At 40.3% G+C, this 21,413-nt stretch overlaps 1 protein-coding gene across 12 annotated transcripts in view; it reads left to right on the top strand.

Moving 5' to 3' along the window:
• Positions 1–20,294, top strand: part of LOC119856943 (golgin subfamily B member 1-like) — a 69,120-nt gene extending 48,826 nt beyond the window's left edge. For all 12 annotated transcript variants that reach the window (XM_043517575.1, XM_043517576.1, XM_043517572.1 and 9 more), the window contains 8 exons: positions 366–517; positions 7,318–7,477; positions 10,343–10,495; positions 11,232–11,399; positions 15,127–15,224; positions 17,501–17,635; positions 18,490–18,604; positions 19,630–20,294. In XM_043517575.1, coding sequence (XP_043373510.1) covers positions 366–517; positions 7,318–7,477; positions 10,343–10,495; positions 11,232–11,399; positions 15,127–15,224; positions 17,501–17,635; positions 18,490–18,604; positions 19,630–19,788 — 1,140 coding nt within the window. In that variant the 3' untranslated portion in view covers positions 19,789–20,294. The remainder of the gene's footprint in view (positions 1–365; positions 518–7,317; positions 7,478–10,342; positions 10,496–11,231; positions 11,400–15,126; positions 15,225–17,500; positions 17,636–18,489; positions 18,605–19,629) is intronic.
• The last annotated feature ends 1,119 nt before the right edge of the window (positions 20,295–21,413 follow it).

Genomic DNA, 21,413 nt, shown 5'->3' with positions numbered 1-21,413 from the left:
TGACAGCATCAGTGAGATAAATTATCTTAAGAGCAATTTGGAAATACTTCAGATGACTAGGGAGTGACTGGTAAACTTTGATTACATGTGTGATGTAAAGTTCAAATCAAAATGCAAGGAGTTAGTCTCTCTTTTGGAGACTTGTAAAGTTTTAATTTACTAATTTAGCAAAATACTAAGAAAAATGCAGGTTGAACAAGGAAAGTACAATTAGAATCAGACTGGTATCTTAGACTACAGGGATGAGTACGAACAAGAGAGGAATGAGAGGAAGCCATGCTTTTACAAATACAGTTTTGGTACTAACAGGGATTTTTCTATCATTAAGTTTTTATTCTTGTTTACCAAACCTGTTTTTCATGTAGGCTAAAGAAGGAGCTAGCCTTGCATCTGTTGAGATAGCGAAACTAAAGACCAAGGTAGATGACCTCGAGAGAGCCTTGCATCAGACGAAAGCCTTCCAAGAGGAAACTGAGATACAGATATCATCATACCAGAATGAACTAGCTGGATTAAGGTACAAATATTGGATTGAACAAAAAATATACATTGCTTACATAAAATAATCTTTAGTGGGATACAGTAGACAAAATGAAACAGCCTTATACAATTACCTGACAAAGAAACAAAAAAGGTTTACAGTTCACCAAAAAATTGCTATAGAATGGTTTCCGTTACATGTGACATTCTATTTCTGCGCCATTTTCTTTTGCTCCTCGTTAACTTCGTTCCTTTTTATAGTGAAATCTTGCTCAACATAAAAGACTCTCTAATGGGCCTACTTGGGAGCTGAATTTTCTGTCTTGTTTGGTGGCTTTGATATGTAAAATTTTAGTTTGGGTCTCTGTAATTAATGTCTTTACTAGGTATATTTCTCCCTAGAAGATTAACCATTAATCATTTCTATGCAAAAGATGCATTTCCTACAAACAGTAGCTGCTCTTGTAAGACTGCTTGAGATGTTGGAAGGTTTGTAAGCTGTGCAAACTGCTCAGCTCAAGTCATAGTAATACTGAAAGTCAGCCCAGGTTCAGGTTTGAGCTGAATCCAGCAGGGGTTCGCTTGAATTTTGTTCACATCTCAAACTTTTGGAAAACTTTTTGGCGCTACATGGGTATATGTAAACTTTGGGCCTGATCCTTTGGGAACTGAGTGCCCTTCACCTGGATAGAAACCAGTGGGAATTTTTTAAATGGTTAGCACCCCTTAGGAGGCACCCCACTGGATCTGAATGTTTGTTAGGATGCCGGTCAGGGTGTATTTCTAGTTCAAGCCTGTGGGAAAGGACACATTGAAATTCACAGGGTTTTTTTCTGTCTCTAACTGGCTAAGACTCGTCCATACAATTGGATGCGAGAAATGGATTGGGATGGTTCATTTCAGCAGAAGCCATTTGCACTCTGTGTATCTGAGACTGGTATGCAGTGACCTAGTGCATTTCCCAGTGGTTATTGGAAGCCATCTCACCTTAATGATATTTTGGTTCAAATAAAGGATCTCAGTGTTTTTATAAGAAATAGTTTCTTTCCTTGAAATTGGAGTTCTCCTGTTGCTGACAAGCTGAGGCCCAACCCCACTTTGGTACTAGTAAATATTTGCCAACAGACATGAATCCATCAAACCTAATTCTAGCAATGAGATTTAATAACTGGGTGATATGAGTGAAGAGCATTCCACAGTAACCTGCCCACCAGTTCCCTTTCATAGCTCACAAATGACTTTCAATCTTAAGTGGGAAGGGTTTGCACTCCCCTGATGTTGTCCATGACACTGTCTTGCATAGCAGTGTTGCCCAGAGATACAATTTGTGTCCTTAGTAAAGTGATTTGAGTCTGCATGAAAGTTATCCAAGTCATCAGGATTTCAGTACATTAAAGTTTAGTAGACGCCCTCAGTATGTCTGTCGTACTGTATGGAGTGGTTCATGACCAAAAGTGCCAATCTTAGGGAAGACTGTCAAAAAGCAGGGTAGATGCCCCAAACTGGTTGTATGTTCGATAATTAGATTTCACCAACCCAGTAATAAACATGAACTCCCAAAGTACAGCAATAGTCTTATAATGGAGTCATAAACAATCCCTTTGGACACTCCAGTCCATCTTGCCACCCAGGCAGGCTGGACAGTGTGATAAATGGTCATTTACACCAAAGATCACAAAATACTTAGTTTGTTCCTAGAGACCAGTCACTTACTCCAGGTAAATCTGTACCTTAGATCTCACACCAAAGATGATGCTTGTAGCCAGTCTTGTGATAAATTAACTAAAGGTTTATTAACTAGGAAAAAGAAATGAAAGAGTTAGTTACAGGTGCAAGCAAGCGTCTATACAGAAATGAGTTTGTCTATGATTCAAAACGTGGTAAAGTTGTAGTAATTTGTCAATTTAGAATGTCTTTCAAGGCTAACCCATGCCAAGCAGCATGGGACTCTTTGCTTATTTTTAGGAATCTTTGCCCCAGACAGCATAAAAGATTCAGTTTCTCCTTGTCAGGGATTTTTATCCCCTCCACTCCAGAGTCTAAACTGATGGAATGAGTTCATGTGTAAGTCTCTCATTCCTGGAAGTAATTAGGAATGCAACGAACAGGGCCTTTCTCTCCTTTGATGCTACACAATACCTCATTTGGCTTTATTGGGTCATGTAGTATGCAAGATGCAATTTACCTTAATTAATTATTCTTTTCCTGTTTAGAACATTATACAATTACAGAGGATTACAGTGCAAATACTCAGTATAACTACACCATAGGCTAGAGAAGTTATAAGTGAGATCAGTATATGCAGCATCCTGCAATCATTTTATAAAGTCTAAACATCTGCTTATCACCTTAGCATTTAATATCTATTTTGATAGTGCTAACACCCAAGACTGGTTTCCAGCTGTGCATTTCTAAGTGTTCAGTGAGGCCTGGGGCCATGGCTTGAGCTGACACCTGGTCTGCAGGCATCACTATCTCTCACCTTCTCAGCAAAAAGAAAAGGAGTACTTGTGGCACCTTAGAGACTAACAAATTTATTAGAGCATAAGCTTTTGTGAGCTACAGCTCACTTCATCGGATGCATTTGGTGGAAAAAACAGAGGGGAGATTGATATACACACACGGAGAACATGAAACAATGGGTTTATCATACACACTGTAAGGAGAGTGATCACTTAAGATAAGCCATCACCAGCAGCAGGAGGGGGAAAGGAGGAAAACCTTTCATGGTGACAAGCAAGGTAGGCTAATTCCAGCAGTTAACAAGAATATCTGACAGGTTTCAGAGTAGCAGCCGTGTTACTCTGAAACCTGTCATTATGCAAGGCACTGAATTTAGCCGTATAGAGTGGAAATCTGTCAACTTCATGAAGAAACTCGTACAGATACAGACAGACATCATCTTCCTCTCCAAATGCAAACAGATGGACATCATACCGAAAGGACTGAAGGTAAAAAATCCATTACAATCTACATAACACACAGGCTATGCTGACAGCTTGTGCCACACACTCTCAAAGAAACTGCGGAACCACCTGATGAACAACCAGCAAACAGGGAAAGATTAAGAATGAGCTCTCAAAACTGGATACTCTCATAAAGAATCAACCTTCCACACAAACTTCCTCGTGGCTGGACTTTACAAAAACTAGACAAGCCATTTACAACGCACACTTTGCTTCTCTACAAAAGAAAAAGGACACTAAGCTATCTAAACTACTATATGCCACAAGGGGCCACAACAATGGTTCCCGTAACCCACCCAGCAATTTCTTTCTAAGAATATCTGAGGAACAGTGGGGGGTGAGGTGGGGGGGAGAAATACCATGGGGAAATAGTTTTACTTTGTGTAATGACTCATCCATTCCCAGTCTCTATTTAAGCCTAAGTTAATTGTATCCAGTTTGCAAATTAATTCCAATTCAGCAGTCTCTCGTTGGAGTCTGTTTTTGAAGCTTTTTTCTTGAAGGATAGCCACTCTTAGGTCTGTAATCGAGTGACCAGAGAGACTGAAGTGTTCTCCAACTGGTTTTTGAATGTTATAGTTCTTGACGTCTGATTTGTGTCCATTCATTCTTTTAAGTAGAGACTGTCCAGTTTGGCCAATGTACATGGCAGAGGGGCATTGCTGGCACATGATGGCATATATCACATTGGTAGGTGCGCAGGTGAACGAGCCTCTGATAGTGTGGCTGATGTGATTAGGCCCTATGATGGTGTCCCCTGAATAGATATGTGGACAGAGTTGGCAACGGTCTTTGTTGCAAGGATAGGTTCCTGGGTTAGTGGTTCTGTTGTGTGGTTTGTGGTTGCTGGTGAGTATTTGCTTCAGATTGGGGGGCTGTCTGTAAGCAAGGACTGGCCTGTCTCCCAAGATCTGAGAGTGATGGATTGTCCTTCAGGATAGGTTGTAGATCCTTGATGATGCGTTGGAGAGGTTTTAGTTGGGGGCTGAAGGTGATGGCTAGTGGCATTCTGTTAATTTCTTTGTTGGGCCTGTCCTGTAGTAGGTGACTTCTGGGTACTCTTCTGGCTCTGTCAATCTGTTTCTTCACTTCAGCAGGTGGGTATTGTAGTTGTAGGAATGCATGATAGAGATCTTGTAGGTGTTTGTCTCTGTCTGAGGGGTTGGAGCAAATGCGGTTATATCGCAGAGCTTGGCTGTAGACAATGGATCGAGTGGTATGATCTGGATGAAAGCTAGAGGAATGTAGGTAGGAATAGCGGTCAGTAGGTTTCCGATATAGGGTGGTGTTTATGTGACCATCGCTTATTAGCACCGTAGTGTCCAGGAAGTGGATCTCTTGTGTGGACTGGTCCAGGCTGAGGTTGATGGTGGGATGGAAATTGTTGAAATCATGGTGGAATTCCTCAAGGGCTTTTTTTCCATGGGTCCAGATGATGAAGATGTCATCAATGTAGCGCAAGTAGAGTAGGGGCATTAGGGGACGAGAGCTGAGGAAGCGTTGTTCCAAGTCAGCCATAAAAATGTTGGCATACTGTGGGGCCATGCGGGTACCCATCGCAGTGCAGCTCTCCAACACCACTTTCTACAAGCCATTACCCTCTGATCCCACTGAGAGTTACCAAAAGAAACTACAGCATTTGCTCAAGAAACTCCCTGAAAAAGCACAAGAACAAATCCGCACAGACACTCCCCTGGACCCCGACCAGGGGTATTCTATCTGCTACTCAAGATCCATAAACCTGGAAATCCTGGACGCCCCATCATCTCAGGCATTGGCACCCTGACAGCAGGACTGTCTGGCTATGTAGACACCCTCCTCAGGCCCTTCGTTACCAGCACTCCCAGTTATCTTCGAGACACCACTGACTTCCTGAGGAAACTACAGTCCATTGGTGATCTTCCTAAAAACATCATCCTAGCCACTATGGATGTAGAAGCCCTCTACACCAACATTCCACAAAAAGATGGGCTACATCAGGAACAGTATCCCCGATACTGTCATGGCTAACCTGGTGGTTGAACTTTGTGACTTTGTCCTCACCCATAACTATTCACATTTGGGGACAATGTATACCTTCAAATCAGCGGCACTGCGATGGGTACCCGCATGGCCCCAAAGTATGCCAACATTTTTATGGCTGACTTAGAACAACGCTTCCTCAGCTCTCGTCCCCTAATGCCCCTACTCTACTTGCGCTACATTGATGACATCTTCATCATCTGGACCCATGGAAAAGAAGCCCTTGAGGAATTCCACCATGATTTCAACAATTTCCATCCCACCATCAACCTCAGCCTGGACCAGTCCACACAAGAGATCCACTTCCTGGACACTACGGTGCTAATAAGCGATGGTCACATAAACACCACCCTATATCGGAAACCTACTGACCGCTATTCCTACCTACATTCCTCTAGCTTTCATCCAGATCATACCACTCGATCCATTGTCTACAGCCAAGCTCTGCGATATAACCGCATTTGCTCCAACCCCTCAGACAGAGACAAACACCTACAAGATCTCTATCATGCATTCCTACAACTACAATACCCACCTGCTGAAGTGAAGAAACAGATTGACAGAGCCAGAAGAGTACCCAGAAGTCACCTACTACAGGACAGGCCCAACAAAGAAAATAACAGAACGCCACTAGCCATCACCTTCAGCCCCCAACTAAACCTCTCCAACGCATCATCAAGGATCTACAACCTATCCTGAAGGACGACCCATCACTCTCACAGATCTTGGGAGACAGGCCAGTCCTTGCTTACAGACAGCCCCCCAATCTGAAGCAAATACTCACCAGCAACCACAAACCACACAACAGAACCACTAACCCAGGAACCTATCCTTGCAACAAAGCCCATTGCCAACTCTTTCCACATATCTATTCAGGGGATACCATCATAGGGCCTAATCACATCAGCCACACTATCAGAGGCTCGTTCACCTGCGCATCTACCAATGTGAAATATGCCATCATGTGCCAGCAATGTCCCTCTGCCATGTACATTGGCCAAACTGGACAGTCTCTACGTAAAAGAATGAATGGACACAAATCGGACGTCAAGAATTACAACATTCAAAAACCAGTTGGAGAACACTTCAGTCTCTCTGGTCACACGATTACAGACCTAAGAGTGGCTATCCTTCAAGAAAAAAGCTTCAAAAACAGACTCCAATGAGAGACTTCTGAATTGGAATTAATTTGCAAACTGGATACAATTAACTTAGGCTTGAATAGAGACTGGGAATGGATGAGTCATTACACAAAGTAAAACTATTTCCCCATGTTATTTCTCCCCCCCACCCCGCCCCCCACTGTTCCTCAGATATTCTTGTTAACTGCTGGAAATGGCCCACCTTGCTTGTCACCATGAAAGGTTTTCCTCCTCCTCCCCCCCCACTGCTGATGGCTCATCTTAAGTGATCACTCTCCTTACAGTGTGTATGATAAACCCATTGTTTCATGTTCTCTGTGTGTGTATATCAATCTCCCCTCTGTTTTTTCCACCAAATGCATCCGATGAAGTGAGCTGTAGCTCACAAAAGCTTATGCTCTAATAAATTTGTTAGTCTCTAAGGTGCCACAAGTACTCCTTTTCTTTTTGCGAATACAGACTAACATGGCTGCTACTCTGAAACTTGTCAGCAAAGTATGTGCAGTATGTTTTTCCTTGCCTTGTTCTCTAGGCTTTCTAACAGCAGAAGTCTTTGAAGAGATGGAGTATGGATGTGTATTTTCAGCTACTGATCTATGAGTGTGTGCACAACATGGAGTTTTTCAAAATCAGGCCAGCTTCATTCTTCATATTAACTTTTATTCAGTATGTAATAATTAACAGCTCGTTTAATATTTTGTGTTCAGAATGGAAAAAAACCTCCTGCTGACAGAGTCCCAAGCACTACGAAATCAGTACGAGGTGGCTGTTGCAGACAAGGACCGGCAGATTGCAGAATTACAGAAATTACAGCATGACATGATTGTTAAGGAATCTGTATCCATTGGTAGCCATTACCCAATCAAGGTAAACCAAACCAAATTTTTTAAAAAATCAAACAAGCAAAAGCACTTGGTCAATTAATATTTTTAATCTTGAAAGCTGTTTCTAGAAAGAGAACTGACAAACTATGAAGTCAGAGCATTGGAAGATAGCAAATATTGTATGTATATTTAAATAAAGCTCAAGGCGTGATTCAGGGATTTAGAGATCAATAAGCCTAACATCTGTACCTGGTTGAATCAATCATTAAAAATAGAATAGTAAAATGTCTGGAGATCATGATATATTGGGTTTCATGGTTTAAGCAAAGGAAAATCAATATCTTGTTAATTTGTAAGCGTTCTTTGAATGTCTCAGTAAAGCAGTGGATAAAGGAAAACTAATTGACAAAATTAGACTGTCAAAAAGTCTTTGACAGGGTATCTCACAAAAGTCTACTAAAAAAACTAAGTGTTTATACACACCTAGCACAATGGGGTCTTGGTCCATGACTAGGCTCCTAAGTGCTACAATAATATAAATAATAAATAGTCATGTGGTAAGAAGCAAAGTATTGTCATGGATCAAAAACTGGCGAAGAAACAGAAAACAAAGAGTTAGTAATAAACGGATAATTTTTATATTGGTCAAACATTAACAGTGGGGTGGTTCAAAGTTCTGTGTGAGGTCCAGTGTTACTTAATGTTTTTATTAACGATATAGTAAGGGGAGTGAGGCGGGAAGGTAGCAGAATTTGCAGATTATACGAAGGTTATTTAGACCAGTCCAGTCCAGAGAGAAACTTCAGAGGGAGCTAACCAAACTAGGAGAATGGGCGACACAATGGCAGATGAAGTTCTGTTCTGATAAATGCAAAATAATGCACATTGGAGAGAAAATATGAAACTAGTTTTCCACCTTACAGGATTCTGAATTAACTGTATCAAATCAAGAATGACCTGGTTGTCACTGTGAACAGCTCAATTAAGAGCTCTGCTCATTGGGCTGTTGAGGACAGAAAAACTAACAAGATGCTAGGATGCATAAGGAGACAGAGAATGATAGTGAAAATATTACCATATCTTTACATAAATCAGTGTCGTGTGGCCTCATCTGGAATATCATGCGCAGTACTGGTCACCCCATCTCAGAAAGGATGTTGCAGAATTAAAGAGGGTGATAGTAATGATCAAAGGCCTTGCTCTTAGGAAGAGAGATTGAAAAGAATGAGATTGTTTGTTTGCATAAGAAAAGAAACAAATAGGAGGGGACATGATAAAAGTATATAAAATAATGAATGGTATGCAGAAGTAAATCAGGGGCTTCTGTTCTCCCTTCTCATGCCCCAAGAACAAGGGGACATCCAGTGAAATTAAAAGGTGGCAAATTCTGTTTCACACAAAATTTAGTTAAGTTGAGAAACTCATTGCTACACTCTGTTATTGAGGCCAAAATACTTAGCAAAATTCCAAAAGAGATTGGTCATTTATATGGATTACAAGAACATCTAGAGCTATAAATATTAACAAATGTTGGAAGGGATATTAAACCTCATGTTTCAGGGTGTAAGCCAATCTCTAATTGTTGGAAATTAGGCAGAGACCAGATGTGAAGGGAAAACTATCCCACATGTGTCCAATGCAAAGTTTTACACCCTCCTCTGAAGTATCTGGTAGTGACTGCTGTTGCAGACAGACTACAGAACTAGATGGACCACAGATCTCATCTAGTCTGGTAATTCTTCTGTTCCTCAGATCTTGTGTATGAACAATAACGATCTAAGGAAAAGTGTGATTTTAACCTAATGTCATCTTTGATGTTTCTGACCCAAAGGAAAGTTGGAATAGTTTAACCTTCTAATTTGGCTAATGACAATAAGAGTTAATAGCCAAGATTAAGACTATTGTACGCTAACCATTTCCGATCATCAAATCATGAGTAATATGAAAAACTTTCTAACAGTGATGATTGCTGGAGTCTGGAATAGTATCTTGAAGGAAGTCGTAGAAGGCCTATTGTATGATTATATATGTAAAACTGGTACTAGAAATGATAGGTAGGACACTGCCCTTCATTGTTGGAGTTGGATAGGATTGTACAATAGCAGGCCAAATAGAGATGGACATGGCTCAACTTCTATGATACAGTGTAATGAGTGATAGTGTATTTTTGTAAAGGGATACTATCTGCTTTAAGTGCATACTTGCAAAATAACCACCTTTCTTTATCAGTGTTACTAAAAATGGATAGAACTTTAAAAATGCTTTCATTCATATTCTGCGTTTTGCTTCACTTAGACACTTAAAATCAGTGAAGTTAGTCTCATTTGTTTAGAGTCATTTTCTCTTCATGTTCTCAGTGTCGCAATGGGTGGATTGGAAACACAAGTGAGATATTAGTTTAGGTCAGTGTTCCCCAAACATTTTTGTGTGGAACCCCTCCTTACACGTAATAGAACCTCTCTGCGCCACACCCGAGAGCAGAGCCATGGTAAGAACTGGGGCTGTGGTCAGGAGTCGGGGCTGAAGGCCACAGCTGGGGCTGTGGTTGGAGCTCTGGCTGGGGCCAGGAGCAGAGCTGGTACTGGAGCTGTCACTGGGGATGGGGCCAGAATGGAGTTGGGGGGCAGAGCGGGGCTGGGTGGCACTCCATCCATTCCCACCCCTCCCAACCCCCCGTGGGGTTGGCCTGGGCCCCCTTTGTGGGGGGGGGGGGATGCCCCACTGTTTGAGGACCACTGGTTTATGTAAATAAAAACAGTTTTCATTGGAAACTTGGGACAGGCTTGTGAAAGGGAAATAATAATGGGACTGTAGACATCACTGATTTAAAATGTGTGTTAAAACAATGGATTATATATCATTATCAATTTCTGTAGATTTAACTTTGAATTTTTGGGTGGTGTTTAAGCCATTAGAAACAGCCACTCTGGTCGGAGGTACGAACAATCCTGAGCAAATGAAACATCTTTTAGCTGAAAGGAGCCAGTTTCAGAATGAACTGCAACGCTGTCTTCAGGAGATGCACCAGAGGGAGCTGCGTTTCCAGCAGATGAACTCAAAGGTAGGGAAGGAGATAGCTGTGACTCCTCTGGATAAATGTGGAGCTTAGCTAATGTTAATATAGAAATATTTTCATCTACCTGAATCTGGGAAGAAGACATGTTTAATTTTGTGTACTGTATATATATAATACTACAACATTAGATCACACAACATAATTGGCTCAGAGTGGAACTGACAAGCTAAAAATCTAAAATATCTTTGAACTATAGCTGTTGTTTGACTGAGACAGGTCCACTTGACCCCACAGTTTACAATGCAGAAGTTGCAGCAAAAAAACTATATCACATTCAAAGCAAAAAAGACTACAGTTAAGACGGGATCAGTGGAAATTCCTCCACACTTAGTACGGTATTTGAGCCATATTGTGTCAAATTTTCAAGTACCTTAAAAATGCATCCATAAAGTCAGCAAGTAAATCCATTTGCAATTATAAATCAGGCAAACATGTATGCACAAGCAGTTGTGTGTGAAGTTTTCTATCTTGCACCATTTTGAGAGCAAAACTCTATTTGTACTTGTATGTTTATAGATGACCTTTGGAAAAGGATACCTTTAAAATCTTTCCTTTGTTTTCTTTTGAAAATTGTCAACCTGTGTCTTTGCCATCACACTGTCCGTTGATGCACTTTTTCAGCCTATATACAATTGCTCTTAACTATAAATCTCATCTCTACAGTATATCTCTTTAGAGAGAGAATTGTTAGCTCTTGTTTTGAAAGGCTGATTTGTTTCAGGTGATACATTCAGTAGAAGAGAATGCTGTATTGTCTGCCCAATTGAAGGCAGTATCTCAGACTCTAAGAGAGAATCAACTGCGTTACACTGATCTGCAAAATCGTTATCTCAGACTTGAGAGGGAATACCAGACAGTGCAAGTTAGTTCCTTCCAAGATACTGCTCAGGTAAAGTGAACATAGTAAGGTTTTTTTCTCTCTGCTGTCTTTTTAGTCTCATGACCCAACTCCTGATTTTAAAGGGTTGTGATCTTTCCTAGTTTTCCTCTAGTGCAGAGGTGGGTAAACTACGGCCCGCGGCCACATGGCCTGCGGGACCCTCCTGCCTGGCCCCTGAGCTCCTGCCCCGGGAGGCTGTCCCCTGGCCCCTCCCCTGCTGTTCCCCCTCCCCCACAGCCTCACCTCGCTCCGCCATCAGTGCAACGCTTTGGGTGGCAGGGCTATGAGCTCCTGGGGCAGTGCAGCTGCAGAGCCCGGCCTGCCCCAGTGCTCTGTGCTGCGTGGTGGTGGCAGTGGTGTGGCCCGGCTCCAGCCGGGCGGTGTGGCTGTAGTGCCGCCAGCCACTGATGCTCCAGGCAGCACGGTAGGGGGAAGGGAGCAGGGTGTAGAGGGGTTGGATAGAGGGCAGGGGAGTTCGGGGTGATGGTCAGAGGGCAGGGGTGTGGATATGGGTCGGGGTGGGGGGAGGGGTCCCAGGGGGGCAGTCAGGAAGGAGTGAGGGTTGGATGGGGCAGCAGAGGGCAGTCAGGGGACAGGGATAAGGGGTGGTTGGATAGAACAGCGGTCCCGGGGGGGCAGTCAGGAATGAGAGGACGGGTTGGATGGGGTGGTCAGGGAGCAGGGGGGCGGATGGGTCAGGGGTTCTGGGAGGGCAGTCAGGAATGAGAAGAGGGGTTGGATGGGACGGGGGTCTGGGTGCGGTCAGGGGAACAGGGGAGGTTGGATGGGGCAGGAGTCCCGGGGGGGGATGGTGGATAGGAGGTGGGGGCTGGGCCACGACCCCCTCCCCAACCAGCCTTCCATATAATTTCCAAAATCCGATGCAGCCCTTGGGCCAAAAAGTTTGCCCACGCCTGCTGTAGTGCTTAATATGATGTAAACAGCTCATATGGTATTGGTATTTTTGCTGGCTCATGTTTCAGTTATGAGGTAAGAAAAATAGCTCTCTTGTTTCTGTAGCGATATGCAGCTTTACTTACTGTCACTGGAACTTGATTTCTCTTATTAGGGTTCACAGATTTACTTGTCTTTGTAATTGTAAACTGTTTCCATGCTACAGACAGTTTGGTTTTTTTGGGGGGTTTTTTGGGGGTGTTTTTTTTTTTTTTTTAAACCAATGCAAGTTCTGTCTCCGGAGAGTTTAAAGGAATGGATCCTATGATTTTTATCTCATTTAAAGAGCAGGCTGCAGCAAGTCCCCTGAAAAGCTAGCTGCCAAATAGGTGACCTGTGTGGGAAAGTGGTGGAGGTGATGTTGATAAAAGCAATGTTGAAGGAGTCAGATACACTTAGCCTCTATTGCACTTGTATCATATCATGGATCATCTAAGATTGATCTTAGAATGAGCACTATCATAGCCAACTTAGGTTAAACTTACCTATGAACGTGCTAATGTGTTTTTGAGCAGTGTGACATGCCATTTCTGATCCCTTTGGCATTCTGAAGAGGCCTTCATTTTGCATTGGGGTGTGACAAATGTAGATAATTGGATAATGATGTCTGGGGCTCTAGCTTTGTCACAGTGAATTTTGTAAGATGTTAAGGGTAATGCTTATGGAAATTATGAAAAGTCAGATCTGTTTTATGCTAACTGAAGGATGTTTGCAGAGCCAGCCTTTTAAATTTCTTTTTTGATAAACATGTTGGTACCCTTTGTCATCTTTTGCATATATATATATATATATATATATAATATTGGGACATTCAAAGGTACCCACGATTCTGAGGCAACTCCCCACTACCAGCCTTTAGTACGAAGTGGTCTTGTCTGTGCCTGCTGTATCTCAGCTCCTTGAAACTAACATTCTTTGGCAACACAAGCACTGACTTCCAGGTCTCCACAGACCTTGCTGTCTCTGTGCTGGCTAGTGATAGGCACACACCAACCTCCGGTGCTCAGAGCATTCCCTGCAGTATCCAGCCCTTAACCCTGGACACTCACAGAAATTACCAGGTTGCTATCTCAAGGAGCTAGAGTACACAGTGGCTTGTTTGTCAACTGAGGATCAGCTCATGAACATCACAGCGGTGAGATATATTTATAATGAAAACAATCATAAGTTTATTATCAAAAGCTAAGATTTAGAGAGCGCGAGTAAGGATAATAACGGAAACAGGTTACATATAAAACAAATCAATATATGCTTTCTAGAGACTAAACTTAACTTTAACAGGTTAACTGTCTGTCTAAAGAAGTCTGTTCTCACCTAAAGCAGTCTCCCAGTGTTTCCAACCAATGTGGCTGGGACCCTTCTTTCATGAACGCAAAAAAGCTCTGTTCTTTTTGTTTTCTCAGTGAAGAAGCAAATGGTATCCTTTGTCCTTCTCCTTATATCCCCCAAAGTCCATTGCTTTTGTCCCCCATGGTAAGGACGATCCCCTGTGGTTCATTCTCTAGTTTGCTGACTTCATGTTGGTTTCATGTCGTCATGTTGACATTCTATGCAAATGGGGCTTCCTTTGTATTGACCTACAATGCTTAATTTACTTGTGAACTGAGGCAGGCAGGTGAATATACATGTTTTGTCTGGAAGAAACCTGTTTTGTAAACTTTTCCTTGATTCACACATTTTTACAAACCTATTTTGTGTGTTTCAGAGTAGCAGCCGTGTTAGTCTGTATTCGCAAAAAGAAAAGGAGTACTTGTGGCACCTTAGAGACTAACAAATTTATTAGAGCATAAGCTTTCATGAGCTACAGTTCACTTCATCAGATGCATTTGGTGGAAAACGCATATTTTGTGTGTGTGTGTGATTTAGAAGCATATTTTCTCTTGTGTGTGTCTGTAGATGTCCACGTGCACATATAACTTCTTACATGTATTTGTACATGAATCTCACACTGATATTAATGACCATTGTGATCCTGGCTTTATTTAAGATCTCAAATGATATTCTTTATAGACAACTGCTATGAAAGCAGTGTGCTAGGTGTAGTGAGATTGTCAGACCTGGTAGGAGTTGCTGTTATAGAACAGTGAACACTTTGCCAGCTGTACCCTTAGGCCTCTTTCACACTTACGATGTTTCAGTTCTCCTGCTTTCTTGTTCTTAACAAACATTGCCTTAAAGCTTTGAAGGGTGCCTTACCACCATCTCTCTCTATTTATTTATTTATTTATTTATTTATTCATTTGTTTGTTTGTTTGTTTGTTTATTTATTTATTTATTTATTTATTTTTGAGCTAGTCATCCTGCACTACCTTGCTGGTTTATTGGTAGAGATCCCTTAGTGTAAACCCACCATGTCTGTCTTTTTGTGTGTCTGCAGTGTGCTGCTAATCCCCTGCTCACTGAAGCCTTTCTTTGGGGGTTGTTTTAAGACTTTCTCTCTCATTTTTGAGAAGTGTTCAGCCTGCTCACTCACTCCATTTATTTATTCACACGCAGAAATCCCCGGAGGCCAAACAATAAATGTGCAAATGGAAGTCATGGAATCTTTGAGGCTTGCATAGGAAATGTCCTCCTGGCAGCAAAGAAAAGACTCGGTTTGTGTGTACATTTGGGAAGTTGTAACCCCAGAATTTGAGGATTAAATGGCAGAATATCAGATACAAACACTACTAAGTTGTGGAACTAATTTTTTTCAACTGGCAGAACAGATTTTGTAACTGGAAACACGGCCATCAGATTCTTATTTTTTAAAAGTATTATTTTAATATTTTATATTTTCTAGGGTGAAACTAGAGCAGAAGTTCCCCCAGGAGCTCCGCAAGAGAGAGCTGCGGTTATTGTTGAAATAGACAATATGGAACTAAATGAACTCAGAAAAAGGTCAGGATTGATGACATCAATTTATGATGGGGTTTTTTTTCTCGTTTATGCCAATGCTACTTCTGCTCTACTGCTTCACATTCCTGTTTCTGTGCAAGGCTGTTTTTGGAAGGTAAAATTGATGTTTAAGAAAGGGAATGTTTACAGTGAATTTATCAGAGAGGAAGGATGATCCAGTGGTTAGGGTGCTGACCTAGGATATGGGAGACCCAGATTCAATTTGCTTCTCCGCTACAGACTTCCTGTGTGACCTTGCCACCTCTGTGCCTTGTTCTCCATCTGAAAAATGGGAATAATGATGATTCCATATGTCACAGGGATGTTTAGGATAAATACATTAAAAAGATTGTGAATCGTAGGACTAGAGAGACCTGGAGAGGTCATCTAGTCCAGTCCTCAGGTCTCATTATTATCTAGACCATCCCAAACAGGTGTTTGTCTAACCTGCTCTTAAAAACCTTCAATGATGGAGATTCCACAATCTCTATAGGCAATTTATTCCAGTGCTTAACCACCAAATTTTTCCTAATGTCCAACCTAAGCCTCTCTTGCTGCAATTTAAGCCCATTGCTTCTTGTCTGATCCTCAGGTTAAGAAGAACAATTCTTCTCCCTCCTCCTTGTAATAACCTTTATGTACTTGAAAAGCTTGTTACCATGTCCCTTCTCAGTCTACTCTTTTCCAGACTAAACAAACCCAATTTTTTCAATCTTCCCTCATAGGTCATGTTTTCTACGTGTTTAATCATTTTTGTTGCTCTTCTCTGGACTTTCTCCAGTTTGTCCACATCTTTCCTGAAATGCAGTGCCCAAAACTGGACACACTACTCTACTTGAGGCCTAATCAGCGTGGAATAGAGTGGAAGAATTTCTTCGTGTGTCTTGCTTACAATACTCATACTAATACATCCCAGAATGATTGCTTTTTTTGCAACAGCATTACACTGTTGACTCATATTTAGCTTGTGGTCCACTGTGACCCCCAGATCCCTTTCCTCAGTACTCCTTCCTAGGCAGTCATTTCCCATTTTGTATGTGTGCAACTGATTGCTCTTTCCTAAGTGGAGTACTTTGCATTTGTCCTAATTGAATTTTATCCTGTTTATTCAGACCATTTCTCCAGTTTGTCTAGATCATTTTGAGTTATAAGCGCTCTGAGATCTACTGATAAGCGTATATAAGAAATAGGAATTATTAAGAGTGTAATTGAATTAACAGTCTTAAATGTGAAGAAAAATTGAGGTATATTTGGTGGTATTTTATTTTTAAAACCAGACCTGTTGTACTCATGTTATGAGTGACTTGATTTTGACTCCGAGTCAGTATTACAGCTGGGCAATAATGGCTTTTTCAGTTAGTTGGTAATTCCAAAAAATGTACAAAATGTTTTGGGTTGGGTTTTTTTTTTGTTGTTTTTTTTTAAAGGTCAAACTGAAAAGGAAATTTTTGAATTTCTGGGAAATCAAAAAGGAAATTTTTTTTTTAATCGGGTCAAAACTGAGCATTTTGTTTCAATTTTGGGGATTTTGACAAGAGCTAAGGAGAACTAGATTCACAGAAAGGCTAGGGAGATGAGTAGGAGGAGGAGTCCTCCCTTGTAATCTTTAGGCCAGTGGTTAGGAATCTTTCTTGGGATGTAAGAGAAAAACCCAGGTTTGATTCCTCCCTTTGCCTGATGTGGACAAGGGATTTGCAGTTGGCTCACCCATATTGCAGGAGAGTGCTTAGCCACTGGACTATGGGATATTCTAGTATGAGTCTTTCTCAGTCTCTCCTGTAGAAGTTGTTCCACTGTTTATAAATAATTAGTCATTGGAGCAGGGACATGAACCTGGCTCTCCCACTTCTTAAGAGAGTGCCCTAACCACTGTGCTATACAGTCATTCCCACTCTTTTTCCCTGGCCCAGTGACTGAATTGCCTTATGAAAGAACCGCTTCCCAGCCACTTTGTGACTCTAGTCCTCCTTTGCTTTTGTCAAAATACGTGAAATCAGAAAGAGAAATTTTGAGTTTGATCAGAACAAAATAATTTTAGCATTACAGAAACATTTTGTGTGTTTTGGTTTGCTTGAAACTATTCAGCAAACTCAACTTGAATTTGTGATTAGTTTTGGGTGAGCCGAGACTGGTGAAATATTTTTACTGAAAAATGCAATCTCTAGTTAGCATACCTGAACCGCTGTAATAGAGACAAGTAAATTACATAAAAAGATGATCAGGAAATTTAATCTTCCTTTCTGTGCTTTAAATTGATTTAGTATTTGCATTTGCCATAGGCTTGCAGAGACACAGCAGCAGTATGATTCAATGCAACAGGCCCTGTTGCAACTGACAGAAACGCTGTCAGAAGAAAGGAGTAGGAGAGAAGCTGCAGAAGATGCCTTAAGACTCACTGAGGAACAATGTAAAAGGTTGGAGATACTTGCACAATATTTTTCCCTTTTCAGACCATATGAGCTGACCATACAATTGGAGCCATGCAGCAAATCCTTATGTTCACAGGGAATGTCTTTGAAATTAGCAGGCGGGGGAGCTCCACATGGGCGCAGAGATCCATTCCTATGGATCTAATTGTAGCATCAGCGCCTAAACGACCAATTGCAGGTTTTTTCCTCTTGGAAGAATGTAAGAATTTTCCTTCTGAGTTACTGTGGCTGATGTTAAAATATTGAGTGTCTAGTGTGTCTAAAAATTTTAGCTTGAAGTTTTTATTTGTTGTTTGCCACTGTTTTTTTAGTGATGTTAGTGATGAAAAATGTTGGATTTTCATGGCTAAGCACAGAACCAGTTTGACAGCAATGAAAACTTCTGCCGCAAATTGCAGGGTCTTTGTGCTGATCTAAATTAAAAAATGTCTACCAATTTCCTAGCTGAACTCACTAGTCAGTACTGTTTTCCCCCCTTGAATTAGCAGAGTATTCCACGTATAACAGATTTTATACATACACTTAGAGAGATATAGCCATATATTAATTACATCCAAATAAATAAAATCACCATCCTAATTTGAGAAGTACTAAATAATCAGCTAGAGAGAGGAAAAAAAAGTTAGGGTTAGTATGAATAAGTAAAACATCCAGAATCAAAAAGAGAAGCTGAAAAAGACACAACAAATAGTTTTCTTTTGTTTTCTTTACCAAAAGCAGTAAGCATAGTTGAGCTGTACAAAAGAATGTTTCCATAGGTAGATAATTGATAATGGTATTTCTAAAGAGTTGATAACTCAGTAATGTTTCCTCTTGCCTTTTCAATTCCTTTTCTCTAGACTTGAAATGAGTAGTTACAGGTCTGTACCTAGAGAATACACTGTTCAGATGGAGTCCGATGAGGAAAGAGAGGCTTTGATCATCAATCCTAGCGAACATATTGTTGTACGTAAGGTAAGGAAATGTGTAACCTTGAAGAAATTCTGAATCGTAAATTGCCTAAAAATGGGTGCTCACATTGTACACCTCCAGTCGCAAATGGCTGAGAGAACGGGGAAGTCTTTTCTCTTCAAATTATTTTAATTAAATCATATTTTTAATAAATAACCCAAAAGAATGGAGCAGTAAACTACATGTGTGCTGAAATAAATAATAAAAGAGTAAAACTGCGAACAACTAAACACATTGGGGCAGATCCTGAGCTGGTACAAATCATCATAGCTCCTTTGGCTTAATTTATTCTAGCTGAGGATCTGCCCATTGTATGTGTAAACATTCCCAGGTGAGAGATTGCTGTTGTAAATATGTATATCTGGAGGTAGTCTTTTCAAGGGATGAACTAGAAGAGAAATATTACAGATTTGTGGGAATGTAATGAATTTACTGATACTAATATTTTTGAATCAAACACCTGAAATCGGCCAGCATCTCTCTCTGAACTAAAAATCAAACATCTAAGATACATCTTTTATATTGCCCAGAGATCATGGTGATGGGCATACCCTGGAGAGATGCATATGTGTACATTCAAAATGTCAGTAAAATATTGAAAATAAAACAGTATGTTTGACTTTACCTTTCAGTGTTATGCTGTATTATGGATGGTAACCTGTACTTTCATGCAAACGTCAATTAAATAAAATAGATACCGTTTATGTATATTTTGGGTGTATATTGGATATTTACATGTATTATATAAATTGTGTGTATGCATATAATTTTGTCTATATCTTGGCTCTGTGTGCATGGAATTAAATATTACACTCATCCTGTAGCCTCTTTCCCCTCCCCCCCTTACCTTTTGTAACTGCTCCATTCTTTTCCCCACGAATCCCTTATTTTAATGTCATGTGCGCAGACACCCACTTCTGTAGACTCAGTTGAAAGGATTACAGTACTTCACAAATCTAGAGTATAATGAGAGCTGCTCTTGCATCTTTTCTGATGATTATTTATTTGAAGTTATTTGTTTCCTACAGATGAAAGGAGGAGCCCTTTCTTTCAAAAGATGGCTTCGAGGGCGAAGCCTTTACTGCTCCAAGCTGCTGACCTCCAGAGCAAAATCCCGCTATTTATTCCTCACATACTTGGTGACACTACATGTTGTTGTTTTTCTGTGCCTCACTGGCATTCTCTAAATGCACTGCAATTGCTGAGTAAATTATTTTCTTTTAGATAATGGTGTGCCAACTCAAGATAGTGGACTTTTCACATGCTGTTGTTAAACTATGCACTGGACACAGTTGTATATATCCTCATTACAATATGTGCATTTTGAGCTTCTTGTAAGAAGTTTCTGTATATCACGGTTACTCCAAAGTTGACTTGAATTGCTCCTTAACAATGAAATATTATATTTGCTAAAGAGAAGATATTCCCCTTCAGTGCAACCTATAAATAAACTGCTGCATTATATTGTTTGGGAATATATAATAATTGAATACTATTGAATTGGGTTGTAAATGGTATCTTTTCTATATAAATTTTATTTTAAGAAAATTACACTATAAATTTTAAAGGAATATCAACTATTACTGTTTATTAGCTTCTTGATAATATGAAGAAGCTTTACAGAGTGCAATAAAAGAAAAAAGCTGGATTCATTGTGGGTTTCTCTACTGGAAATAAAACTTTAAGAACTGAACTCTGCTCTGTGAGTGTGTGAAGAATAAATACTTGTAATTGTCTGTGTTATTGCTAACAGGATGCACAATTTTGTAATTATGTTAATGAGAAAAGGCTGAAAGCTAACAACAAGGAGAACTTTGACATAAGGAGTTTGAATATAGAATCAAAATTAAGACATTCCTTCTTTGCTTTTAGCCAGATCACATCACTTCAAATAGCAGTTGCTGTAACCTATCTCAGTTAGATGAATTACTGTTATTTTTTGCTTGTTATACTAGCTTCTGGCACCCCCAGTCAGGATCAGGCTCCACTGCACACTTAGGAGTCACATCCCTGTAGGGCTCTGGACTCCTGGCTTTTGAAGTTTACTTATGTTCTCTTAAACCTTTCGATAAATAAGTTGTGTTCATGCACACATTTCAGAATATTTCTTCTAATTCAGATAAGTGAGAAGCACATAATACATTTTCAAGTGAGTGGTGAGGAGACATACTTTCAGCTGTTTTCTGTATGAGCATAATGAAGCATCTCGTATAAAAATATGAATGCTTTGTTATAATATACACTGAAGTTGAGTGAAATTTTGAGTCCAAAAATAATTATTTTTTTTTGTGAAGAAGAGAGACTGCTGCTAATGCTGTGACCTGATGATTACTATGTAAAGGAGTTTTGCATTATTTTACCAGTCATTTCAGCTGTAGCACATTATCTGTAGCAGAGTAGTTCACTTTCTGAACCTGTTTTTAACAAAGAACAGGTTACTGTGTATGAGAAATGTAAATGGGACATTAATATCAGTTGAGGCTTTAGCTGGGATCACAAAAGTCCTTTAATGTAGTATTCCATGCTGGATGTTAAAGTCTTGGAGATGTAGTTTTTTTAAACACCAGGTTACCCATCAAAATCAGATTAATTTCTTTTTTTAGGAAATATGATATTTTTTTCTTCAAGTTTTACCACCAAAGGCTGCTGTCCTGCTACCTTTTTAGCCGTTTTTCTTCAGTTCATTAAATGTTCTAATCTTTTCATCAGATACATTATGTTGCTTGCACCATACATTATTTATAGAATCATTTTTAATTAGAGCCAGAATAGGATATTGGTGCACTTTCAGTCAGCTTCATAGTGATAGCAA

Source organism: Dermochelys coriacea, chromosome 6 (assembly GCF_009764565.3).
Source record: "Dermochelys coriacea isolate rDerCor1 chromosome 6, rDerCor1.pri.v4, whole genome shotgun sequence".
Lineage (NCBI taxonomy): Eukaryota > Metazoa > Chordata > Testudines > Dermochelyidae > Dermochelys > Dermochelys coriacea.
This window is presented reverse-complemented; position numbering and strand designations above follow the sequence as displayed.